Genomic DNA, 27,122 nt, shown 5'->3' on the forward strand with positions numbered 1-27,122 from the left:
TCAACGCATCACGTTTGTGCGTGTGTTTTTGTCATAATTAGCATTTATAATTTGTTAGTCAAAGGTCACAGTGACCTCATGAAGCATGTTTTTTGGCCATAACTTGAGTCCAAGTGGACGCTTGTGCCAAATTTGAAGAAATTCCATCTGGGCATTTTTTTGTGACACACAGACTCGACGACTTTAAACATAGCAAACACACAAGCTTGTGTCACAAACGGGAATGTTACATACCCTCACAGGTAACATATGGAATCTTTAAGCCTCTGAGCCTCACACTTAGGTATACGAACCCAGGCCTCTTTCAGAGTCTATTTTAGATCACACAAACAATTCTTTATCTCAATTTTAATTTTCAAAAATGCACAAAGATAGAGAATGAATTTGCAATTGTTATGACAATTAGAGACAAATTAGGAATTTATTAAGTATTGTCCATGTCCAGTCACATTGTGGAAAAAATATTGTCCTCAACTAAGCATCCAGATATTGTTTTTGAAAGAAAACAAAATTATAGTTAAATAAAATATAAAACAAAAAAGATAATAAATATGGATTAATAATAAATACTCGATGTACTACTACTACTACTACTACTACTACTATGTACTACTACTATAGTAATAGTCTATAGATAGAGTCAATAAATTAAATTTTTAAAAAAAACACGTAGTCCGAGGTGGTGAGTGAACTAACCCAAGTGCTGCACGCCAGGTGAACATACTCCATTGAGTCAACACTCCTTACACACACATTCGCTCGCATTCACACACACATTCGCCTGTCAGCTCATAGAGTACCAGGGGTTGGAGGCTGCCTGAGTAGAGCCTCTTTACTCAGGAGACTTGAGAGGTAAGCCTGCAGACAGCGCACTGCCCGACTCAGTCTCGAACCCGGATCACCTGTGTGAAGGTCGCCTGCCTAACCCACCACACCACCGACCCTTCGGACAAATACAATATATTCGTGGATACATTTATCTTTAGTTTCGTGGTTCATGTCGTTCATTAGCTGCTTAATTAGGTTCGACGAGAAGACGGAATAAACAAAAACAGACTAACTGCGTGGACTCTAAATCTGGCCTTCAAGTAATCTTAAAAGGTCAGAAAGCCTGGAGCTTTTAAATGTGCATTTTTCAAAAAATAAAATAAAAAATGTCTAAAGCGGTGCTCTGATCGGTGAGAGGTGGCGTTTGCAAAAGCTATGGGGCGATGCAAAAAAAGGTATCACGCATTACCAGGAGCGGACTCAGGGAAAAAGTGGTCTGGGAATTACTGTCAGTGCCCATGCACACGTGTGTGTATGTCTGTGTGTGCTTGCGTGTGCGTGTGTGTGCGTGCGTGTGACGTAACGTCCCCTTGGTATCGCACCGCACAGAAAGAATGAACAAAAAAAAGAAAGAAAAAAAATCAAGGCCGGTTTATTTTGAAAACGGACCGGATACAACGGTCAGTGCGTCTGAGCCGCTTACTCTTGACATATGTGACACACTGAGTGCCAGCAGACTTAAAATCAAGGCAGAATATCCTAAACTGTCTAATAGCCCATATCCCGTCGTCCTCCCGGGGATCGCCCCAGTTTCCACCATGGCCAGTCCGCCCCTGCTTACACAAATCAAGTCCAGTGCAACATTCACTGATGCAAAACCAATGTCTTGTGTGATTTATGTGATGAAGGTTCCCACCATTTTCTCTGTAACTCCCCCATAATGAAAGACAGTCTCATATAGAGTTCTTCATTTGGAAGAACTTCATTGGACTATACCGGAGGTTGTTCCATTTCATTGTCAGCTCAACATTAATTTAGCAACTCCTAATAAACACTTCCACCAGGGTGTCTTTGTTCAGAGAACTGAAGTAGATTTGTTATGTCATATTGAGTAAACAGAGGCGTCACAATTGTAACATGTTGGTGGACATGTCTGTGTTTTCCTTCTCCTGGCAGTTCAGTTTTCTCATTTTACTGTGAGGGAACTAATCACATAGCTTTTCAGGAGGCTCTCTCTGGACGACATTTACACATTAGTGGAAGGAGGGACTGTAGGGACAAGATAGAGGATGGCGCAACTGGAGCTGAAGGGTCCCCTCCAGGTGAAATGAACAATTTGTATTACTTCAACAGACCATAGAAGATGGTAGCATCTTTCACAGATGGAAGCCTATTTGCTCCATTTTGTAACAAAGAGATTTAATGTTGCAATATTTTCTGCCCTAATAGGGTGGCGTTTGATGCAGAAGCTGAAGCAGAAGCCTGATGAATTATGTTTGAACCCGTAAGTGCTGACTACAGAGTGCATCAAGCAGTGCTAACATTAATACAGCATCAGCCAGGCAGCAACACTCACCAACCATCCGATATAAATAATAATAAGGGTTCAGTATGTAAAACTATACCAGTGGGGTTTTAATGTAAACACATTCCCCTCACACGAGTTTGGTTGAATTAGGTCCATTGTGAAAAGGCTCTGTGGGGACTTGCGTTCCGTGATATAACGGCCTGTATACAGAGAAAGGCAATAACTCACTCCCAGCCATCAGTGATGGCAGTACACTTATCACAACCATTTCTGCTCTTACTTTGCACAAAACGTCTCAACCTTCAATCTGGGAGACAAAACTGTCTTCAGTGTGATAGATGAGACATGTTTAAAGATCAGTATTTAATTATCAAAGCCCCAGTCAATATATTTTGTCAACTCTTTCAAAACATTTCATATAAAACCCCACATTTTTAGCTGCGAGAATACACAAATAAATAAATGAATGGTAAGTGATTGTACCAGTGAGGATGTGGTAAGCAGATGTTCTTATTGTGGGTACCAGTTCAGACCCCCATGGAATACTGGTTTGCCTTTGCTGCCATCTAGTGTTTGCCATCGGAACACACTGCTGAGTTAAGATGTCATTGCAAATATTGAGACAATCCAGTTGTTTTGATCTTAATTTGATTATAAATTTGATTATATTATGAAGTAATACATTTTTGCAACAAGCGATATGAAAACTAGAAATGTTGAGTAAAATGCATATTACAAATACATTTCAGCACAAGCTTTTTTCAGAATGCAATTCCACCAGTTACTAGCTCTTTGGCTATAATCCATATGAAACAAATTACAACTAATAGATTTCTCCACACAAACTATCATATCTTTGAGTTTTAAAATAAATTCTGCACATTCACACAATGACTTCTATTTACTGTGTAGCTCAAAGCTAGTATGTATTGTGCATTTTTGGTTTAATTTAGAAAATTATCCAAAAATATTATATGCTGCAGTATAAAGTACATTTAAATTCCATCCCCAATGGATCATACTGGATATGCAACAATTGTGTCCTCCAAGATCTAATAGTTATTCAAGATGACATTGTTTTTGGATTGTGGTCATTGTTTAAATCTTAAATCTCCAAGCTTAAATCCTCTACTTGTTTCAGTTTACATCTGTCCTTCTTTGGCATACAAATACATACATTTATTTGGCATATGCAGTGTTTTAATTGGTTAATATTAAATATTGAATATTGACGTTAACTCTTAGTCATCCAGCTGGCAGAGACACGCCACCCCACGGTTAATCCAGTGTTTCTCTGGCTTATCAGAGGGCAGCTCGATGGACATGACGTAGTTCGTGGAGTGGCCAGTGGTGGACAAGGTCCCTCTGCGGGCGCTCGTTTTGTAAACCGGACAAACGTAGAGGTCTTCATGTTGAAACTTGGCCATTTCTCCCGGCTTGAGCTTGATGATGGGTAAGGAGTCAAAGAGAATCTTGGGGAAAGACTCTCCAATGACCATGTTCTCTCTGTCCCAGCGGGCCCCCTCCATGAAAAGACCCTTAACATAGGCCCCATCCACCGGTTTTTCATCCATATGGGTCTCCTCTTTGGTTATCTGGAACACAACTCAGAGCGTGAGTATCGACCGTATATATATTCCAATTATTATTCAATAATTATGATTTAATATGACCCAAAACACTGAGAAAGGTTAGAAATATGATTACATGCCTCAAATTCAAAGCCAATGAAGTCTATGGGGATGGTGTACTTCCTGGCAAAATTCTGAGCCACGCCCGTCAGAAATGACTGGGTGAAGTAGAAGCCAGAGAGCCAGAAGACTGTTGGTGGGCCGTTATCTATCCAATCCTGTGCATAAGTATTACAATATTACATTTTAGAAAGTGATGTCCTCCATTTTCCATACAACCAGCATTGGTTTACTACAAACACAATGTAATAAATGAGTTTTAAAACTAACAACAATCCTAATTCTTACTTGGAGGAACTGCAGCCTGGTTAACAGATCCGTCACGTAGCTCCCCAATGGCTTGAGAGAAGGGTACGACTTGGCTGCCCACACAGCGGGCACCTTGCCCACCTGCATACTGTTGAAGACGTTCTCAAGCTCTGTAGACATAATGATCTGGCCCTTCAAAGCTTTACGGATGTTTACCAAGCTGACACGCACCACAAGAGTTAGTCTGTCAAACGTGGAGATTAATGTCATTAAGTATTAATTGTGTGTCCTGCGCAAACTGAGCAATGAATAACCAACATTAATATTTAATTGCATAGCAGCACAAGTTGTTATTACCTGTTAAAGCGGATTATTTCCTGTCTCAAAACAGTATTCATGGACTCCTCATACTTGACTGGGTATTTATCCATCACTATTTGTAAGTCAAAATCTGCAGGCAGCTTAGACAGAATGTCCTCTGCAAGCTCATCTACTACTTCCTAACCACAGACAGATGACAAAACAAAGCATGAACATGAGACAACACATTTGCATGTAGTATTTTCTCAGAAAAATAAGCAGAAGCCAAGTGTGTAAAATAAAAGTCTGCACGCTTCAGAAAAGGTAGTGCAAACCTGAGGAGACTTGGCACCGCCGCCTGTCTGCCTGGGCAAAGTCAGCAAGACTCCATCCAGGAGCTGATTGGTCTCTTGATTATCCTTTGTTATGTCAGCGTTGCTATGAAGTCCGAACACACAAGGATCGGCACAAATTGGAAGACTTCGTGTGTAGTCAACATAGGTCTGGAAAAAATAAAATACTTTTTGAAAACATATTTCTTTATCAGGTAGGATGATTAAAGAAGTACTTGAGTTCTAGCATTGATGTTCAACACCCTGAGGCCCAAAACTAGAGATTTCCTTCCAGCTCAAATGTATCAATCTTCATCTGGAGTATCAGGGAAATGTGCTGCTCTTTATTTGAAATGCATGCCTGGATTTACTTTGACCATCATGACATAAGAAGCCAGATGCTTTATGGCATTAATTAGGAATAACCAAAGCTCTGACAGTACCTGATAGGGGCCGTGAGCAGGGACATAATATAGATCTCCCTCACACAGGTGGTAGCCCTCCTGCTCTATCAAGTCCCAACTGAAGAAGATGGACAGAAGTGACATCAGCAAACGCCTGTCTTTGTCATCTGTCACCCGGCCACCATAGTTGCACTCCCCTGAGAAGAGATGAAGAACATTAAAGCAAAAACTAAAACTAGAAACCCGAGATTGTTGTGATGTTTGTTGGGAGGTTTTGCCAAGTGTAAGCCATGTTAGAGAATACGTGAACTTATATATGCAATATAATTAATGTCATGCTTTGTTTACAACTATATTTTTTTCACCTGTAAGATAAGTGAGGGCCACCAGTGGAACCTCCTCATACTCATCCAGGAACATTTGGATCTGCCTCATACTGATCCTCAGGTCAGACTCATTAAACTCATAGGGAATATTCCAACCTGCGAGAAAATTAACAAACAACCGCAAAAGGGTTCTTTTAATTAAAAGAAAAAATATTAGAACAATATTAAATATAAAATAATTCCAAAAAGTGTTCAAATTTACAAAAAGAAAAACCTTACATTAAAATGATACAGTGTAAAAACAAGAAGACATTTTATCACAGTAGGGTCAAACAAAGGTCTTACCCAGAGGTCCAAAATTCCTCCTCTCCTGTACTAGAGCGTGGAAGAAGGTGAGACCAAACAGGAACTTCTGCCAAATGACTTGCTTCTTAGAGCTGTCAAAGAAGGCAGGGTCAGAGATTGGGTGACTCAGGTAGGAGCGCAACAGGTTGGCTCGTATTCCTTTCGGAGGCTCGTTGGTCATCTTCAGCCCGTTCTGCAGGATACTGACTGGGAACTTGTCGGATGGATAACTGGTTAACCACAACCTGCAGAGAAGAAAATATACTTGCCTTTACCATTTTCCTCATGCAAGAACACCTTTTAGTTAAATTCAATAACCGTGGCGAGCCTGTTACCTGAAGCTAGGATGTGTGTGCTCTGGGGTGATGGTTTCCTCACAGATCCTGTCCAGAGCAGGCATCCAGCTGGTGGCCAGGTGGCAGTTCTGCAGTACCACCCAGGTACCCTCTTTGATGGCTTTGTCAATCATCTGAGCTGCTAAGGGTCCTTGTCCCTGCCCGAGAGAAATGGTTTGGGTCTTACTACCCCCCATTTCTTGGTCATCAGCAAACTTCAGCAGACCTTAAGAAACAATTAAATACTGTATTGAACTTTTGGCATTGTGTTAAAATGTAGAAAGGTCACCAGACTTTGATTAATCACCTGCAGTTGGATCTGATCCTGGTGACAACACAAAGATAAGAGGAGAGCAGCAGTTGGAGTCTTTGTAACTCCCTGCCAGATCAAAGGTTGGCGGTTCAATGTAAGCCTGTCCCATGTTATCCACTATGAAATCCTGCACTGCTGGAACCACTTTATCTGGCCTGAAGCACCTGATTACCACCATTCTGTCCATCCCCAGTAACTTACTCCACCGGTCAGGTAACTGGTCCTTATGGGGCTTTGCTGAATCATAGAGCTCCTTCCATTTTGACACGTGGTCTTGGACATGTACAAATAAATTATTCAGGTTTGGAAGTTTGGATGCTCTGACGATTTCAGACCACGATTTGTCAGACAGCCACTCTGGCGCAGGGTTGGGGTAAGGGTTATCCAAAGCAATGCCACCTGTTAGAAGGAAGCGCCAGACTTGGTCGTCCACCTGGCCTTTTCCTTGCATGATGCCGACAGTAAGCAGCAGGGAGAAAAGCATCTTATCCTTCTCAAAAAGCGAGCGGCACACATTCTTGTAGATGCTGAGGGTAAAGTGCTCAACAATGTTCTTGATCCTTTCCTCTAAATCATCGCTTTTTAAGCTCTGGGCAATGGAATACAGGTAGAGATTGATGAACCAGGTCAGGGAGTTCTGGTACATTGGCTCGATGTTGGCTAATTCTGAGATGCAGAAAAACATAATGGAGGAGTGCTCAGCCACAGGACGGTAACCCATGCGAGTGTCATCAATTTCTTTCTCTGTGACACTTGCAATTTTTTGCTTCTCCGAGATCCCCTCTGAGAGGACTTTGGAGGATGACAAGATCTCAATGGCGGTCTCATCCTCAAGGATGTTCCCCTGTGAGGAAGAGAGCACTTGCAAGATCTTATCCTCAATTTCCTGGAGCTGCTTGTTGTTGGCAGCACTCTCCAGAATGAGCTGGTTCTTCTTCTCTTCTAGCTCAGGTTTCTCTTTGGCTGCTACAAGCCCTAAAAGCTGATCCTGTAGGCCCTGTGGCGTGATCATAAAGTTCAGCAGACTGACCTTTACAGCCACCTCTGGGAGATAGTGAGGGTTCCTCAATCCAGTGGTCATGTAGAACAAAAAGTCTTTAGAATATTCCACAATATTCTCCCCTATTTTCATATACTCCACACCCTGTTGTTTGAATGTCTGCTTTAGCAACAGAGGCTCAAGTACCGGATCAAGTTCTTCTCCGATGTTTTCCAAAAGAACTGGGGTTCCAAACTGGATGCAGTTCTCCAAAACTCTCACATAGTTTCCATCAGACAGTTTGATGACTGCAAGTTTATTTGCCTTCTCCATGTTCTTGATCCACTTGTTGGCTTGACCTTGAGGGTCAATCATTAGGGGCCACCGGCGGGAGCTAAACACTATGATACCATTGTCTGTGGAGAAGGAGTCCACTGGCAGTCCAGCAATCTGCCATTCCCTGATGGACACCTGGTTACCCAGAGTGTTGCTGAGGGTTAAGTCCTCAGAGCAGGGAATTTTCTTCTCCTTGCACAGTATATGCCACTGCTCCTGGCACTCTATACGGTAGTCTACAGTAAAGGCCCCAAGGTAAGATACAGTTCCTGAAGAGAGGAGTATGTCACCTGTCAGGTTGTTGTATCTGCAGAGAGGAAATATAGCACCAATCTGATTAATAACAAACTTCAGGCATATTACACATCATAACTCACTGTAAAGATTAATATACAGTGTATGTATCTTTGTATATACCTAATCCCTAGTTGCCTTGCAGCCTCTGTCCACCTGTCCTTCTCCCCACCTAGTCCTCCAATCAGCTTCTCTGCCCTGATCAGCTTCTGAGAACATAAATCAATGTTGTCTTCCAATTCTTTCTTCTTGTTTATCATGGCTGCCAAGTCATCGTTCAGGCTCTGCAGTCTGTCCTCCACTTTTTTTAGCTCAGTTCTTTTTACTGTCAACGTTGCCATCTGTACAGCCAGTTCATCCTCAGCCAGCTTTAGTCTCTCCTTCTTTGGGGCTACCACTTTGGCAACTCGTTCATACACTTCCAATGCTCGCACCCATTTACAGAGACCCTCACAAGCCGAGGAGACATTTTTAATGATGGAGGGCTGGAAGTCAGGGTTGTCCACAAACTTGTCTCTGATTTTCTTGATGTTCGCGGCAGGAATATTGTCTTTGTCATAGGCTTTGAGGCTCTCCAAAAACTTTAGGTCTCCAAGGAGCTTCTTCGAGGGGCCCCAGAAATCCTCGATCATCTTACCTGCAACATATTTAAATGAAATAGTGATGATGTTATCATATCTTATATTGAGCAGGTGATTTTAAAAAATGAAGAGAAAAATGCCATATAGAAATCATTCAGTCAAAGCTGTGCTCCCACCTGAGCCACTGGGATCAGGTTTTCTCTCAGGTTTGATGCCCTTCATGATACAGATGGACTCCATGACTAGTTTTACAAGACCTGGTGGGTTCTGCATAGCCTTAACTACTGTAATGTCTGAAGGTTTTAATGTGTCCAAGGCCAACAGGGCAGCCTTCATAGGAGGCATTGCTTCTTTTAAGTCTCCCTCACATTCTTCCTGAAAGACAAAGAACCTGTGTCTAAATATGTGAACAGATTTGAACACTACATTATATGACATTTCGCAGTGGCAAAATATTGAATCTCCCGGGAAATACATTAATACCTTAATGGCTTGAGCTGCAGCTGCTGCTTCGTTCGCAACTTTTTCATCAGCAGACACAAGTTCTTTCTTTGCGTCCACCTCCACAGTTTCACCCTCTATCTTGACCATCATCTTATCTGTGTCAGCTGAGGTCCGGATAAGCTCTGGCTGCAAGGCGGTCAGCTCCTCCTGCATCACTGCCACCTGTGGGCATAGTATGATCGGTCTATACCATTCATTTGGTCAGGCAAACAAGGGGACATTTAGGGATATATTGTTTGACAAGTTGCATCACCTGAGATGAAGCAAACTCCAGTTTCTGGAGACCAATGTTGTAGCGGTTTCTCGCAGTATCCACTTCATTCCTCTTTGCATTAAGCAGAGTCTTGAAAGTGAGGATGAGTTCAAGGTAGGAGGTGGGTGTGACATAGTTGTGTCTCCTCAATCTGGAGAAGTACCTTCCAGACATCTCTCCCACGCTTGTCTGGAAGGTCTTGCACATCTCCACCACCCTGAGATCACAGAAAAAAAATATGGGCATACTACACAGTTCTAGATGCAAATTAAGCCCATGCCACTTTTAAGCAGATGTTGAGTGCTACTTTTTAGCATCCATTTTATGCCCTTACTCCAGTCTGATATCACTGTCCATTTCCACATCCTCTAGGAATTTGTGGGCCACCATCTCCAGAGCATCATCTGGCCATGCATGGAACCAATCAATGGTGCAGCAGTTGATAAGGGAGGGGAACATCCTAAGACGATTCCTAAATGCATCACCAATAGGACTCATGGCTGTGGGATACAATAATTTGTAGTTACTTACTAAAACTTCAATCAGAAAAAGAAAAAGGACAAGTGAACGTGCCTACCTAGCACAATGTGAAGATTAACCTTCACACGGTCAATAAAGAAATTGTACATTGAGAGTGGAGTGGCGTCAATCTTTTTGCCCTCAAGCCGGGCGATTCCCTGCGCTTTGTCTATGATGTCAGCACGTTCATCGGGAGCAAAGATGTTCGGCACATCACCAGTGTTAAGCAGCATGTTGATGTCTTCTAACATGGCCTCATCCTTAATTTGGCTGTCATTGAACAGGAACACCAGGCTCTTTCCCTCTATGCCTGCTTTAAGCATAATCCGCTTCAGGTCATCACGCCAGTCTGACAAGCTGTAGCTCTTGGTCAACTCAATCTGGGACAGGACGTAATCGTTAATGAAGGTGCCCAGCTTTGTGGCGCTCTGACGCCCTGAACCGCCAATGCCAACAAGTAGAAGGTGGCCATTGTCTTGTTTTAGCACACGACAGATGCGGGAAATGTGCTCAATGGCAAATTTGAACATCACAAGGGACATTGGTGTCTTGCTGCAGTTGTTGAACTCATCCAGGTAGAACTCCATCACTTGTTGTAAAGCAGACAAGTCTGTGATTTCATCGTAGGCCTTAACATCAGAATCAGGCTTGGCATAATCACCGAAGAACAAGCTACGGATGCTCTCGGATGCTACATTGCCATCTGGGCTTAGATGGCCCAGGAGCTAGAAAACAACAGGAGATTTTCAGGATTAAACACAGACAGTAGAGTTTTAAAAACAAGACCAACACACTACACGAGACAAAGCAGCAGCCTCCCTCCCATTTTAGTTACTTATTTAAATCAGTTAGCTATTACCTACCGCCTTACCATCGACATGTTAAGAGCCGTAAGAGGTAATTCAAATGCTTCCAATCTCTGATTTGACGCCTTTAAACAAATTTTGAACCACATCTACTAAACAAATATGCAAAGCACTTTTAATCTATGACATTTCAGCCATATTTGTTCATAGTTTGTGAGAAAGAATGCAGATTGATGAAGTGAAAAACTGTTGATTTAACTAGCTGAGACAATTTTTGAATGTTTGTGCGTGCTTTTCACATATATGTACCTTTTCCACACTCTGCTTAAAGAAGTTTGAGGTTCTCTCTTTTATGATGCCAAAGAATGTCTCCTTGTCTTCCTCGTCAATGAGCCGATCATAGAAAACACGATAGACCTCATGGATCCACAAGCGAATCAGTTTGTCTCCATCCTGACATAAACAGTTAACATCAATTAATCAATTCAAAACAATTATCTTAAACATGTCACTATTGTGTCCCCTCTTACCTGCATGTGTGTATATGGAGACAAGAGTACGCCCCGTATCACTCGAGCAAAGTCACGCAGGTTGAAGATGTAGTGTGACTTAGATGGGGTGGGGAGGAAGCTGTCCATAGTGTCCTTATAGACTGCCATGGTGGCCTGGACCATAATCTTCCCGAGCCTTGGACATAAATCAAAATACAGTAAATCTTTCTGACAAAGAGAATTTAAATAATTCTACTACTGGTTTACATTATAATACATATTTGACAAGTTACCTGAAGAAAGAAGCATCAAAGCCCTTGCTGAAGTGCCAGTCAACAATAGAGCTGAATATCTTGGTCAGTGTTTCATCATCAAAGGAATCAATTGAGATAATATTCAAGTGGCGGGTGAGACGACCTAGCATATGAAACATTTTGTCAATTTCGCCAGCTGCTTTCTTTAATGAAATTACTAATACCAACAAAATAAATGAATAATTCAAACATACTTGTAATGTCATTTTTCCCACCACCAGGAGGCCCCATTGCAGACAAGAACAGCACGTCCACTATGTTTATTCTGGAGGTGTCCTTATTGTCGTACCAGTGATGATGGTCAATCCACTGTCGTAACAGCTCAATCGGGGGTTGGGCGCCATAGATTTCTTTCGCTGGCATGTTCAGATCATCTATGCAGAGGAGATCACAATAATTGTCAATTTGTACGTGAAAAGTGAATGACTAGATAACACTTTATGATTTACTTTTAATCCAACAGTATGGTATTCTGCTGTATTTGTGTGTATCTTTACCAACATAGATGATACACTTCTTTCCCACAGGAGGTCCAAACACACCCCTCCTTCTTCGGTCCAATTTAGCCATGATGATTTCTTGGGTCTGATTTGCTGAGGTTCGGGCAGAAAAGTTAATACAGTTTGGGGTGTACCGCTCTTTAGGCAGCTTTACCAAGAAGCTTTTGTTAATGACAGATTTGCCAGTGCCAGTGGGTCCAACAAACAGCATAGGTATTTCATGTGCCAAGTAGGTATGCAGGAAAAACAGCTGACGTGCTGTCTCCATAGTTGGGATGATGAGGTCTGACACCTGGTAAGGTTAAATTTCAGTTTCAGTGAACATGGGCATTCATGGTGACTTCTTTAGTGGCAGTGAACGTCTGTGATATAAACACACTCACATTGGCTGCAGCTGGAATTGCATTGTCTTCCTTTATGATTGAATCGGTCCACATAGTCCATTGTCCTTGTCCATTCTTTTGAAAATAGTAATCATAGACAGTGCCTGAAAAAAAAAAAAAAAGTCATGCATTACTAATTTTGTATTTTGTAATTGGTATCGTATATATATATATATATATATATATATATATATATATATATATATATATATATATATATATATATGTGTAAATTAATTTTGTGACCTCTCTCAGGGAAGATGTTGTCCTTTTTAAGTTTGATAGTCTGAGGTCGAGGGTGCTCATCATCCATGCCCATGATCAGTTTCCGGTAGAAGACATCAAACTTCTTACGACAGTCCCCGGTGACGGTTCCACCCAAAGTCCATACAATCGCAAATAGGAACAGACCCTGCAGCCACATGGTTAACTGCTGGCTGGACATCTTAGTGGTATCGGCTCCTGACGCAGAAATTTCATCTGGGTATAGACAAGAACATTAACACCTACATTCATACTGATAAGAAGAAACATGCATTAATGGCAAATTTAATATTATTTATTACAAACCCATCAGGCAGGTGTACAACTTTATGAGACTGTAGGCCAAGTGAATGGGAGATGTTTGAACCACAAAGCGACACTCCGTGTCTATAAATTCCAGACAGGGTTTAACTAGCCAATCAAACAGGTCCACTATCTGTGGGACAAAAGGTCAAAGAAGTAGGTATAAGACAGATAATATGACATCTCCGAGGATTTAAAGTGACAAAAACGTACAATCATTAAGCCAATTCAGATATGTGTGTTTGTGACCTCACCAGCTCTCTATGCTCACTGCTCAGGCTTTCAGGCAGTGTGTTTATGTAGGAATCAATGAAAGGAGACCAGCCCAGCTGCTGTGGTTCCATGTAGATCATACCACACCTTTTGGCAGAAGGTTACACTCAAAAACCGCAACACAGTAACTAAAAAATGTGTGCTTTCTATATTTACACGCACGCACGCACGCACGCACGCACGCACGCACACACGCACACACACACGCACACACACACACACACATACACACACACACACACTACACTTGCTGGTGCAGCATCTGTCATTTTTACTGACCTACTGACGGTAGCCGGAGAGGCTTGCTCCAGGTCAGCAGTTTCAAAGATCAGACTCATCTTGCTACTCATCTGGATAATCTCACCACTCATCAGGCACAGCTGGAGAGTGAACAAGACAGAGGCATATTATATAAAGGCTGTAAATCACAGGAAAACTCTTTACAAAAACTATATATATATATATATGGATACAATTGATTTAAACGCATCAAAGTGGCCAGTACTTTCTTGTTGTCATCCAACACAGTATTCATGTTCTCAATCCAGACAGCATCAATTGGCCCATCAAAGATTATCCATTGTCGATTTTCTGAGGTGGAGATCGCCTGATTCCTGTAGGAGTTGGCTAGCACACCATCTGACCACTCATGGCTGACTAGATCAAAGCAGCCATACAGTTGGCCCATGGTGATGGCTTTAGGGTTGATAATGCAGTAATTTACAGCGAACTCTTCCATCAACTGGGCTGAAAAAGGAAAATGAGAAATATGTGTTAATGACTTGCTCGGGGTCAATTTATGATACAATTAAACAACATAGTGCAACTAAAAGATTAATATTCATTCCAATACCAACCTGCATACAGGTCTCCAAGGGCAGCAGCAAGAACTTTATATGCAGAAGTCTTTCCTCCTAGAGGTTCTCCTACTATCATGAAGCCATGGCGTACCAACATCATCTCATACACCTGTCCATCATCACAAATCACAGTCTGAGTACATTTTCGTGGTATAAGTATACTGTTTTATCACAGTTCCATGTTTACTTCCTGTCGGTTCATGTCATTCAGGAAATAAACTGGGACACATTTGTATAACTTTACAACTGTGAAATGGTCAATAACAATGAGCAAAACATATTTTATGAGTCTTAAGTATTACAAAGTATTAGTCCTTATTGGTACCTGAATAATTTTGCCAATGAACCATGGAACAGACTGGAGGTTGAGCTTAGCAATGTTGTCATTAAGAGCCTTGAGGAGAAGATCGTAGTCTGGTTTTGGAAGAACTACGCCCGGGAATAAATCAGAGATAATACCCTGTGGGCAGCACAGGGAGAATTGAACTGAATAATTAATACACCAATTGACACAGAAAAAAACAAAAAGAAGAAATTACAATTGTATTTGCTTCAAAATCTGTCACCCTAAACAATGGCACGTCCTGTGCCAGAAACTTGGCCATGTTGACGTCCATCAGCGCTCGAAGCAACAGCACACTCTCATTCTCCTTAGGGTACTTCAGCTTCAGATTCCCTGCTGCAGTCAGCACAGACTTCACAGCTCGCATACCATAGTCATAGTGGTGTTGGGAGGACAGCTGCTCGGAACACAAGCGGTAGGTGGCCACGATCTTCTGGGCCAGACTGGAATTTAGATGTATGAGGCTTGATGAAGGAACCAACTGGGAGCTAAATCTAGCCCAGAAGAAATATACTTACTAATTTGATTTTGTCCAAGACATATTCACACATACCTGCGAGATTCAATGAAGCCCATGGAGTATAATGATATTTCTCCAATGAGACCGTAGTCTGGCACCATCATAGCAACTGTACGGAAAAGAGCCTAAAAGACAAGTGTGATGGATGTACATCTAGTTCCAGCATCTTATTCTTTTATTACATTTTACCATTTTTTCACTTCATCAGATTCTGCTCTGTTGAGTAATGTGTAAGACTATGCTAAAATGCTGAAGGGACGTACCTTCAGGTTGTCAGGGAGCTCAGCCCTGCCAGCATAACCAGGGTTCATGGTGATGAACACACAGCAGGTTGGGTTGAGTGACAGCTCTGTCCCTTCAAACAGGAAAGTCTTCAGATTCTTGGCAACAGCCTGTTGTATGCAGAGGATCTGCTGAGCTACCACAGAGAGAACCTCCACCTGTAAAGCACACACAAACACATGAGAAAACTATATGAACTCATTTGTAAAATGCATTAATGTAACTGCTTTGATCAGACATAATCACTGGAATACATTGTGACTGAAAAATGACAATATAGTATTCATCATCATCATCAGGCCATCATCATAAGCCTAATCTCTATTTATGTATGACTTTTAGGATGTGGATGTGCCATACTGAAATGGATTGTAATTTATTCATTCAAAAGCTTACATTTTCGGGCTAACTATTTACAGCTGTTAGCTGTAAAGTAGCTTTTCTTTGAGACACTGAAACAACAACATGCATGTAGGTGTGTTTGCCAAACATGTAGATGTAAATCATGTATTGCAAATTCAGGGTGCCCTTTTACATGGTACATTTTAATAAGGATGAGAGAGCTCAAGACAGAATATACAATAATGGATATTCTGATATATAAAAAGGTGACTGTCGTTGACTCTGTTAAAAATGAAGCCAGTGCAATGCAGAGTTATAATTTGCAATTTAAATTATTTTTAGAAACCTCTAGTAGTAGTGTTTTGTATGTGTTGCAATCTGTATTAACATAATCCAAATCAAACACAGTGTCTCTGTATCCTGCTGAGTAGCAAATTGTCTAAATTTAGCTGTGTCGGTGTTGGAGGAAAACAGGTCTTGTTATTATGAAGTTGTGCAAACATGAAAATTATATTGAATCTTAACGTGATTCTTTATATGAGAGGCCAAACAGACCATTAAAGTTGTACCATAAACATTTTAACTATAACAACACAAACCAAATATTAATCCAGATATGAATAGACTATTTGTTCATGAAACTTGAGCTACTATTCAGTTAAAGCAGATATAGTATCTCAGTTTTCTGATTTCACTGATATACACAGATTTGACCAGTATAACAAAGATTGTGTGCTCACCTCAATACGATTGAACTCATCAAAGCAGGCCCACGCTCCGGATTGTGCTAGTCCTTTGAAGAATTTACTCATGGCCTTGTAGTCCAGACCATCGGAGCAGTTGAACACCACACACTAAGATGAAATGAGATACGGGAAATTGCAGAAATTTGCACATGTGCAGGAACAACAAATGCAGTATTAATGCCAGTATTAAGAAGAAAAAATAAAATAAAATACAGATCAGTGTTTTACTGAAAAACATTTAGTATACCTGTTTTGCCAAAGCTTTTGCCAGATCTTTTGTGGTCTCAGTCTTGCCAGTACCAGCAGGACCCTCAGGAGCTCCCCCCAAGTTTAACTTCAAAGCCCCCATTAGAGTTCTGATGTAGCACAAAGTTATTAGAAAAAATTATGCAATGAAAGAACTCCACATCTTTTGACATAAACTTTAGAAGTTACAGTATGTTAGGATACAATATTTTACTATGATATAGTATTTTGCAGTTCTCTATCCATAGCCAAGGGATCACATAAACTATAAGGCACCTGTAGCAGCGGTCAGTAAGCGGTGTAATGACAAGACGGGGGGAATTGCCCAGATATTCATAGCCATATTTCAAGCAAGTGGTGATCATGCGCAGCATCACTTCTCCATCCTCCCAGAAGTAACGCAGCTGAGAAAGCCACGCAAAGTCATTCAGTGAAGAGACGCAGTCCTCTGCCAGTTTTGCCACAACATCTCGAGCTAGTAGGAGGAAAGAGCATGAGGTTTTCTGCAAGCTAAATGTAATCAAGAGATTATATTTGATCCCTTTAAAAGAACATGTCTACATTACCATGAACGTCTATAACAGTAAGAGCACCAAGGGTCATCCTTGCCCCTCCTGACAGCTTCCCACGCACCAGCTCCACAATGTCAGCTATCTGAGCATTGCATTTCTCCACATAGGCCTTCAGGTGGAATAGGAAATCATTTGGCAGGTTAGACTACAGTCTAATAATCATAAAAAAATCTGTGGGCATAGAAGTTGTCTCTTTGTGGAAGTTATCAGTGGATGTACTGACAGGCAGGGAGTTGTTCTGAATGGCTTCAGATACTTCAGTCGTCCAAAAGATGGAGGAGGCACAAATGACAACTTGGCCAGGCCACTGCAACACCCACTTCTTCCTGGGCACCTACAGCACAAACAGATACAATATTACACAGTAAAGATTTTTTTAAACTGTTTATCCATCTGAACCTAAATAAATGTTATTGATAATAATTTCTTTTCTTTTATCATTCTACTTTTATTACTGCTCCAAATAACTAATAGATGGTTTGATGAAAATAAAAACAATCAAACCCACTTCCCAGTTATAATAGTAATAATTTGCCTTCATCTATTGTCAATGAAGTTCACCAGAGATTCAAAAACAAAGTAATATGGCCAAATACCTCTGTGTACTGTATCATTCCTTCATAGATGACATGTCGAACACTCCTCAGCATGAGGTTCTCCACCTGCCGGAGCCACTTCTCTACCATGCCCTAAAAATCAAAGAGAAGCAGTTCACCACATACTTTCACCATGTTATGTCCAACAAAGTTAAATTTGTGAAGCAATTTCAAAATATAAAATACATACATGCATGCATGTATGTATCAATTTAATGTAAACATATACAGTATAATACAACTATCACGCAATGTACAAAAACACTGTCTGTTCCATACCTTGGCTTGAGCTGGATCAATCTTCTCTGTGAAGGTCACAGTTTCTTTCTCAGAGCTGATCATGCCAACAATTACTAAGTCCTCAGTGAACTCCAGTTTGGCGATGCCCTCAAAGCACTTTTTCAGATGAGGCTGCACACACAGTGGGTCTTTAGTTTGTGAGAGGATTTCTAGCAGCTCGTCGTTGGACAGGAAGAAGAACCTGGAAATATGATGAAGATGTAGGGGGAAGATGAAACATAACAATCGCTTGACAAAATAATGTTAATATAAAAGATCATGTGTGTGTCTGTAATGTTTTGTTGGCAAACTTAAAGTGTTCTCCCTTGTAAATCGAGTATTGTATTGTACTAGAGGTCAAAACCTTGGGAAATAGAGCCTCTTCTTTTCCAGGTAGATACTGAGGCCTTTTTGGATGTCATCTAGAAACACATTTGACTCCTGTAGCCGTTCCAGCATGTTAGGCTGACTTGTGGCCACCAGCACATGTGTATCCTTAATCTGGACCAGTGAAATCACAAAGGCATTATGGTGAAGCATTGTGTATAAGACTGAATTTTTCTAAAACTTAACAATGTAAGAAGTTAGAAGTTGTGTTTCAAGATAATCTTACCGCTGTAGCCATGATGTCCTTCCAGTAGCCATCTACAATGACAAACTTGCGTCCCTCCTCAGGCATCTGGGCAATGATGTCCTCAGAGCTGAAGATGGGTTCAAGGTAGAGCCAAGTAGATTGACACATTAACATGGAGTCCAGGATTTCCTGCATACTCAACAACTTGTTCTCCCAATCCTGTGAAGAAAGGTAATAGTGAGACTAACAGAAGTCCAGCAACAACAAGCTATTGCTGTGAGTCATAGATAAAAGCAAAGTAAGTATAGCTTACAAAATGCAACAACAATCCTACAAAAACTTCCAAAACCACACAAACTAATTGTATTTATGATGGCTCTTTCATATACAATTCTAAAGTCAAAAGGTGACATCAGAGTGACTTGTGGTGTCATGGCTTACCTTACATTCAGTCTCTATTGGCTTAATGAAAGGTGAACCTCGCATAGTCTGTGTCTTAATAATGTGGTCATCAAGAAGCACTTGGATGTCATCAACTGCTGACACAATATTGGTACCCTATGATGAAATATAAAATTATTTATACAAGTTGATGTCAATGTTGTGCATTTAAATTCATGGGGATTACAGTGTAAGACAACATAACCAACATGTCAATTTCTTGGAACTTTTCTATATTGATGCTGAAATTCTTTGGAGGAAGTAACAATGACAGTCTGCTCGTTTTATGTGTATTGTGAATCAATGGGATTATATTTGTCGTACTGTATCTCTGTATGGAGTGAAAGAAAACTGGAGCTCAGTCCATTCATTTATCATCTTCCTCATGGATTTTTCTAGAGAGTACTCCTTACTAGCTGATGCTCCAATCTCTTCCAACCTAGGACAGAGATAAAAGTAGAATTACTGCCTTGAGGTTGTTTGCCTCTGCCGTCCAGTCATGTAGCAGTTGACATCGACAGCCAAAATATTATAATTTTTATCCTGTTAGACATTTGTGTGACATTGTCATAATCAACATATTCATCATTAAGTTATGGCCAAAAAGGTGTTGATCATTGAGCCTAATTCTAATGAATTCTAAACACTAAGAGTCCTCTGAACACAGTGCATTTATGTCGCTCCATGCATGTCTTCCAACACAGTGTAATGTCAGTAGAGTGTCTTACTTTTTAGAGAACTTGGAAAGCCCCATGTCCAACATGTTCATCAGTGAGCTGCTCACATCCGGTTCGACAGCACAGCCCACGATGCTGCTAATCTGGAGACGGACAAAGGGCTCGTAAATTATTCACATTAGCTTCATGGATCACATGAGATGCAGGACACTTTGTCTTTACAAAGTTAATCTAACGCAGGGTTTTTATCAGATGATCTAATAAAACTAAAATATGAATTTAGGATTAAAAGTGTCAGCTAAATGAAATGTAATGTAATGAATTCAGCTGACCGCCTCCCAGTGGCGGTCTTTGATGCCGGGGTTACAGATGGTCGTCAAGATGGGTAGGTGCTGCTTGAACTCGTTTATCTTGTTTTTGAAGATTTTGGCCACCAAACAAGGTCCAGGAAAATTAGAGAAAGACTTCGTCAGTTTATGAGTGGTTCTCCACATCATGTCAAGCTGATCAGAGATTTTCTCAGCATCCAGCTTGAGGAAAGGACCTAAGAGTTAAATGATAAATTAAAGACACCAAACAGCTATGCATCCTGCTTGCACTTCTTTTTTTTCCATTAGTCGTTATTTGCGCAGTACCACAATAGCTTTGAGAAACAGGAAGAAAAAAAAATGTGTGTCACATACCATTCATCCACTCTTCTGACATGATCTGAAAGTTTAGTGCTGTGGTCCAGAGCTGTTCATATGGCTGTTTGTTAGCGATCAGAGTTTGGAGCAATGAGAACTCGCTCTGTTCTATCTCCAACAAAGTCTGCTCATTGTTGATATCCTGTAGAATATCAATGGTATAAACATAGTCCTTATTGCTTGGGTATCTTAGCTTAAAAATCAAAAACATAACCATGTGCATCGATGTGGTATCCAAAACATATTTTACCTCTAGTTCAGTGACAGCCGCCTCCAGGTTGGAAGAGATTTGCGTGAGATGTCTGACGTTGTTCCTCATTTCCTCCATGTTCATCACTTCCTTCTTCTTAAAGGCCTGTATCTCAATGTCCACATCCTGCAGCCTCTGCTCAAAATCTAATATCCTGAGATGATCAAATGGAGGTAACAGTTTTCATTTCAGTTGTTGACTTCGGTGGCACGATAGTTAGTTTAGTGCATCACAGAAGACTGACACACTTTCTGAACAGTTCAGGAAAGATTATGGGATTGTTAAAGCAGTTGATCCTATAGATGCCAGTGACTTTTAGCCTACTGTAAAGGGATGTTTTAAATCTTAGTTTGAACTCATTTACTGCAATTCTTTGAGCCAAACAATTCTCATGTAAGACGCTCTTTGATGCATTAGTGAAGCAGTGGAAGGACCAACCATCGGAAAACATAAAATTCAGCAGTAGGTGTTGACATTTGTGTGAGACAGAGTGTAAAATGTTTAATAACTTTTTCTGGAGGCACTCCATAGTCTGTTCTTTCACGGTGGCCAGATGAATATTGCTGAAATCAAGCTCAATCAGAATCCGATCAGGCCAGTGGAAAACACGGGAGTGAAGCCTCAAGTCATCAACTAGAATAAGAAAGAAAAGAAATAGCCATAACATGATTAATATATTGCATTATAACTTTGCTACATGTGGATACAGCCTATGTTACACAGATAAAGTAAAATAAAAATCTACTGAATGGTGCTATTTCTGGAGATTACATGTGATTCATTTGAACTGTAATTGCAAATACCATGAGAGGTTTTACATACAAGGTAGAGTGGCATAGTCCAGGAGGAAGCTGAGGCGGCATGTTGCCTCATCAATCTCATCTATCAGCTTGGGAATGGTCACATCACTGGTTTCTTTAATGTACTGGTTAAGAGACACCAACTCCTGTGTGGTTTCTGGGGTGCTTCTGATGATCTCGGTAATCTCCTCATACTTTTGACAGATCCTGGGAAAAGAATGTTTGTAGTTGACGTTCTCCCTCTTAAAATGTAAGTAAAAATTGAGCTGATTTAAACTAAACAAAGTCACCGTCACTTTCTGCTGTTCGTGTTATGAAAGTTTAAGGGGTTTCCCCTAACCCCTTATTAAGCTCTCGGTTCTCCTGCATTTGAAACTTGATGATCCTGTCTTTCAGTCTCTCAGCACGGTCACACAGGTCATCATTCAGCTTGCCAGCATCCAGACAAAACATGGACAATGGCACTGTGACATGCAGTGAGGCAATCTCCTTCCACGAATGATTAATGCTCTCAATTTTCTGAGGATTGAAATACGGAGAGAGGACTTACTAGATAACAAAGGACAATTGAAACCTGAAAGTGTTCTTTGTAGATTTTAGATGGAAAAGTTGTATTACTTTTCTAAATTCTTCTAACGGGTGGCTTTCTTTGAGAAAAGTTGAGATCTCCTGCTCTGCTCCATGATCCATTAGATTGCTGTATTTTTGATATACATTCAAATACCTGAAAAATTAGATGTAGTATTAGTAACTTGTATATCAGAGTAGTTGAAAGGCATAAATTCAACATGTGTTGTTACTTCTCAGGTCCCACGATGTTCTTATGGAAAATGTCTTTGGCTTTGTTGATTAGGTCTGTAACCAGCGACTCATCAGGACTGACGGCCCGTAGGTACAAGTTATTTATATCGGGAAAGAGGTTACATTCCACCTGGCAAAAGTAAATCATATTATATTTATGGTCGTATAAAAACAGAAACAGCACTGTATAATGTATAGTATAGAATTGATTTTCAAAGCTTGTGGTGCTCAATAATGTACCCTTAGGAGCTTCTCAGCAGTCTTGATGATTTCCATGAAGCCTCTGTGGAGGAGCTCCCAAACTTGCTTAAAGTTTGGACTAAAGTCAATGTGAGACTCATTCACATGTAGCTCAACCAGCAGCACCTGAGACTGAACATACTTCATCTTGTCAAACACCTCGCCAAAGTCATTTCCGTCCTAAAGAACACAAACAACAGCAAGAGTAGATTCGGGGTACTTCTCTCACATAATTTGACAGTAATTTCAAAGAGATAAAATTGTAACAATTAGAAATTGTGTCCAAACCTGATGTTTAGTGAAGAAATATAACAGGTCCCGTAATGATTCTACAACCAAGCTTCGCAGCTGCAATGACATGAGAGCAGCCACAGAGCTGAAGAGCTGCTGGACAATAACTGGAGCCTCCTCCTCACTCTGAGGTATGAGAGGCAACCACAAGTCCATGGAGGTCTTAATGAGCGAAGCACACTGAGGCAGCCACCTGAAAGAAAATAATTGGGAGCTCAGTTTGAGCTATTTTGTATTGTTTTGTTGTTTTCTGTCACATAACACTTGGTCTTTCTGTAATCCTAATCTGTGTAATGATGAAATACTTGACGCATTTTCTGCACTGTTTTCTGTTTCAAATCCATGATGTCTACTTAATGAAAGCTCTACTGCCTGCACTAGTTACTGCAGGTATTATTTGCTTTATATATTCCGTGATTGTTATTACCATTAACACAACCCCATGAAGACACATAATGCCATCTGGATCCGGAGGCATGGCATGGGAGCCTGTGACACTGCAGAATAATGGTATCCGAGCAGGTGCAATTTTCTAACATGGAAATAAACAAATAGAAGCTAGCTTTTACAAATTGCACTGGCTCATATTTCAGTCAGGCAGCCTGCCATCCTACGGGGCAGCTGCATGTTCTAACAGGCTATACAACAGGCCCGCAACAAAGGATGCAATGGAATCCTAAAGTGAGGCAGTGTGTAAAGCAATCCCCTGAAAGGCAGCCTGACATGGCTCTGACAAAGTGGACAAGGTGGTAATATGAGACTGCACCTACAACGGGATTAGCTCTCTGTTGTATTCGTACAAGCCAATGAAAGGACATTCTACAACATTAAGTCTGGACATCACATTATGGTCCCACTGAGAGACTGGCTTGTTGGCAGTACTCACTTTTGGACCAGTTCATCTCTTGTGGTTTGGCACTGTTTCTGGACAGACTCTTCAAACTGAGATGGCAGGAGAGGGAAGCGGGTTGAGAAAAGCTCTTCCAGTCTAATAAATCTCAAAGATGAGAAGCTGAAATAAGATTGAAACAGAATCTAAAGTAAATAGCTTGTGCAGGAGGGGTGGGAAGCTGAAAGCGATCTACGAAGACCTCTCCTAAAAACATTTTTACTTAGATGCAGAGGTGCCGTTTTGTGAAATTCAAATTAAAACATTGTTCATCATCTAACTGAATGCACACTCCTGTATAACCTGTTCAGCCAGACATTCTGTAGAAGGGCCATCATGTGAGTGACAGTAAACAGATGTTGGCTTTGCCACATGTAGGCCTCCTTGTAACTAGTTGACCAAGGCACTGGCGCACAGATCACCCTCCTGGGAAAAGGCTTGGGGATGCTGGATATGGACAGTCTCTGACACTCAGATGGGTCCATCAGAATGTAGTCCACTGTCAAGGAACCACATAGAAGACAAAATAGATTGAACAGATTGACCAAACTAATTTTCAAGGCAAGTGAATTATTAATGAACAAAACCACTAGGGACTAGTTTTCCAAACCCATATTTTAAACAAGTTTTAAATAATCCTTTTTTTTTTACATTTAATTTTGGTCAGCCGGTCTATACAAACAATGTTAAAGTGATACTGCCGCATGCTTGGAATGTTCAAATTAGGCAATACTGTCATTAAAGATGCACAAACACTTCATTGTTTTATACCTATGCTCTTCTTGAGGCTGAGGTAATACTCTCTTTTGACCTCTTTTTCCATGTTTGCCCTTATAATCTTGAGTTTTGTACTGCTATCCTCAGTTTCGGGAGGCACCAGGCGCATGATGTTCATCATCTGCTGGCACGGCTGGGGTGATAGCACAGCGCTGGGGACACCATTGGTAATATAGTATGCATACCTCTGTGTGAGAAAAGTTAAGATCAATAATGTGTCAGAAAAAGGTGACTCAAAAGATTCTCATCAGCCACTGACACGTCCATTATTGAATTAATTGATACTTGCTTCCAGGTCTCGCTCGTTAGGTTGTGTCTGCATGGCCCTCATTTTCTCCTCTCGGCTGTGTATGATGTCGAGCTGCTCTGTAGGACTCAAGGCTTGGCTGCTGGGAGTTTTCATTTCTTTATTACTTGATCTTGCCTTTGGCCTAGGCGAGAATGAAGCATGGTATGATGTATCCCGGTGAAAGCATGAACCAATCAGCAAAGCAAAAGAACATCATAAAAGATCAGCTAGTGCTCAAATGTGTTGCTTTAACAGCATAATAACCTTTGTCTTAGTGTGATTCCTTGTGTACTTCCAGATGGGGTTGATGCTAACAGCCGGGTTAAGATAAAAAAAAATAATCTGAGAAGTTTTAAGTGCACATTATGAATAATAATGAAAAACAATAAATATGTAAAAGTTTCAGACAGGCTTCCCTTAGTCACAAAGACCTGGGTTTGGTATTTGAGGAACATAAAAGGATACAAGGCCCTCTTGGTTTTGTCGAGGTTTGACGGAGAGTTTGTCGTCTGAGATTATTAATCTTAACATCCTGGGCCTGGAGACTGTAGTTATTACCAATAGACTCACTGGGAGTACGGTGGTGATGGAGCTCTTTAAAGGGAACTGCTTGTGTCCAAGAATTGGATTGGAGGATGGGTGGGTAATGACTGTGCCTTGAGACTATCTGTAAATAGTTGAATGTTAGGATGACTTTTGGTAGCATCAAGATGTGTTTAACTGGCTTCTATAAAGCAATTAATTGTTTATACAGTGACTGATATTCATACCTTATACAGTTCTGAGGGTTCTGCGTCACAAGACATGGGCAGAAGTGGGGGGAAAGGATGTCCTCTACTCTGACTCATATTGTAGATGGAGTCATCCTCCATCTTTAGTTCAGACACAACATAAACAAACAAACCACTGTTGTACAACGACCATAAACAAACCGTGTCACCTTTGTAACCACTGACACTTTCGTTTGACTTGAATTTGCACATTAAATAACATTATTATTATTTTCACCGGTGACCAAAAACGTCTCTTCAATGGAAACACACTCGTGAGGTTAACGTTACCTGTTGAAGCTTCTCCATCTTGTTCAGCGGTTTCTAGAGAAGAAACATTCAGACACCTTGAATTAATCAATTAAAACAGACTTTTCCATTCAGTATATCCTTACAGGTAACGAGTAATCTTGCTAAACACACGCTGACACCGTTGTGACCTACCGTTAATATCCGTTACAGACCATGTATGGCGGATATCGTCAGGAATTCATTCATTTCGCAGCGTTAGCTCAAACGTCTGTGTGTCCGTCAGCAGCGAAAGTTGCCCAGCATAGTTTGGACGTGGGTTGAACCGGCACAATGTACAAATAACATAAACTATTTAAAGTTACTGAGGGTTCAGTGTGTCCCGTCAACGCGTTGAAAAGCCTCACGCCACTGTTGATCTCATCCAGGACCGTCTCTGTGGTAACCCAACAGTCCGTGTACGATATTTTTGAATGAACCATAAAACAAACGAACAAAACGTACACGGACCCCTCTGCCCTCTGCAGGTAGCCACTCACTACTATTTACTTTGGATTCTGTAACTTAGTTTATGTAGGTCAAAGTGTGTTTGCATTTATGTGTATTTGTGCACACATCATGTATATATTGTTTTGTTTATGTGCAAACAATGTCAATACAAATACAGTTGAATACAATATGAAATTACAACTTTTTAGATTTGAAATATTGTAAATCACTCCCTTGTTAGTGTCAAGTGTATTCAAATGGCATTAAGAAATTGTGCAGAATTTATACAAGTAATCAAGAGGCCCACCATTCATTTTAAACAGTAAGTGTAATCACTTAGCAGTTGATTACATCAATGTACATTCCTGGAACCAGCTTTCCAACATTATTTTAACCCATAAACAAGTTATCAGTGGGAAAATTAGTATTGTTTACAGCCCAAGTATCTTTTTTCATGAAGTTTCATTCACGTTCATACACTGCATGGAAAAAGGAAGAAATGAAGTACAAGAAGAGTAAAATATGTCATTGTGAACTCACATCTTTCACATTTTAATCAAATGTACCTAAAGGGACTCTATGCCTTTAGATGACAATTAATCAAAAACAATATATTACAGTTAAGGAGGAATTAAACGTACTTCAGTAATATACAAAGTCCCCCAGTATAATGTTTTATTTGATAAGGAATTGTGCATGCATTGTTTAGGACAATGCATTGA

At 40.7% G+C, this 27,122-nt stretch overlaps 1 protein-coding gene across 2 annotated transcripts; it reads right to left on the minus strand.

Moving 5' to 3' along the window:
- Positions 1-3,450: 3,450 nt before the first annotated feature.
- dnah3 (dynein axonemal heavy chain 3) lies at positions 3,451-26,336 on the minus strand. 2 transcript variants are annotated; one of them, XM_068575085.1, is made up of 63 exons: positions 26,107-26,336; positions 25,954-25,986; positions 25,663-25,764; positions 25,358-25,559; positions 25,157-25,202; positions 24,893-25,034; positions 24,598-24,790; positions 24,130-24,325; positions 23,824-23,949; positions 22,935-23,130; positions 22,647-22,826; positions 22,406-22,536; positions 22,224-22,329; positions 21,946-22,124; positions 21,628-21,812; positions 21,315-21,438; positions 20,806-20,959; positions 20,553-20,697; positions 20,202-20,413; positions 19,921-20,012; positions 19,517-19,631; positions 19,193-19,309; positions 18,791-18,970; positions 18,542-18,678; positions 18,178-18,379; positions 17,899-17,991; positions 17,526-17,636; positions 17,297-17,411; positions 17,007-17,205; positions 16,732-16,840; positions 16,479-16,592; positions 15,378-15,554; positions 15,148-15,239; positions 14,818-15,037; positions 14,577-14,711; positions 14,249-14,360; positions 13,897-14,138; positions 13,671-13,771; positions 13,373-13,478; positions 13,122-13,251; positions 12,798-13,013; positions 12,552-12,655; positions 12,166-12,460; positions 11,863-12,042; positions 11,648-11,771; positions 11,394-11,550; positions 11,173-11,316; positions 10,116-10,782; positions 9,873-10,038; positions 9,539-9,755; positions 9,265-9,447; positions 8,958-9,156; positions 8,324-8,837; positions 6,586-8,213; positions 6,279-6,504; positions 5,944-6,188; positions 5,638-5,754; positions 5,312-5,469; positions 4,872-5,039; positions 4,594-4,736; positions 4,276-4,480; positions 4,008-4,145; positions 3,451-3,891 (listed from the first exon to the last, which is right to left on the minus strand). In XM_068575085.1, the coding sequence occupies exons 2-63, from the start codon at positions 25,969-25,971 to the stop codon at positions 3,538-3,540; spliced, it is 12,084 nt and encodes a 4,027-aa protein (XP_068431186.1). In that variant the 5' UTR covers positions 25,972-25,986; positions 26,107-26,336; the 3' UTR covers positions 3,451-3,537. The 2 variants fall into 2 exon arrangements, with proteins under 2 accessions (XP_068431186.1, XP_068431185.1); XM_068575084.1 differs by having other exon boundaries at positions 12,798-13,031.
- Between the last annotated feature and the right edge of the window lie 786 nt (positions 26,337-27,122).

The sequence above is a fragment of the Clinocottus analis genome, unplaced genomic scaffold, assembly GCF_023055335.1.
Source record: "Clinocottus analis isolate CAN_PGR_092001 unplaced genomic scaffold, fCliAna1.0.p SCAF_14, whole genome shotgun sequence".
Classification (NCBI taxonomy): domain Eukaryota; kingdom Metazoa; phylum Chordata; class Actinopteri; order Perciformes; family Cottidae; genus Clinocottus; species Clinocottus analis.

Coding starts and splice junctions, on each gene's coding strand:
- dnah3 (XM_068575084.1), bottom strand. Junction 15,555..16,478: donor ATGAGTTCAATCGTATTGAG/GTGAGCACACAA, acceptor TGTGCTTTACAG/GTGGAGGTTCTCTCTGTGGT. Junction 5,040..5,311: donor CTGCTCACGGCCCCTATCAG/GTACTGTCAGAG, acceptor TATTTTTTCCAG/ACCTATGTTGACTACACACG.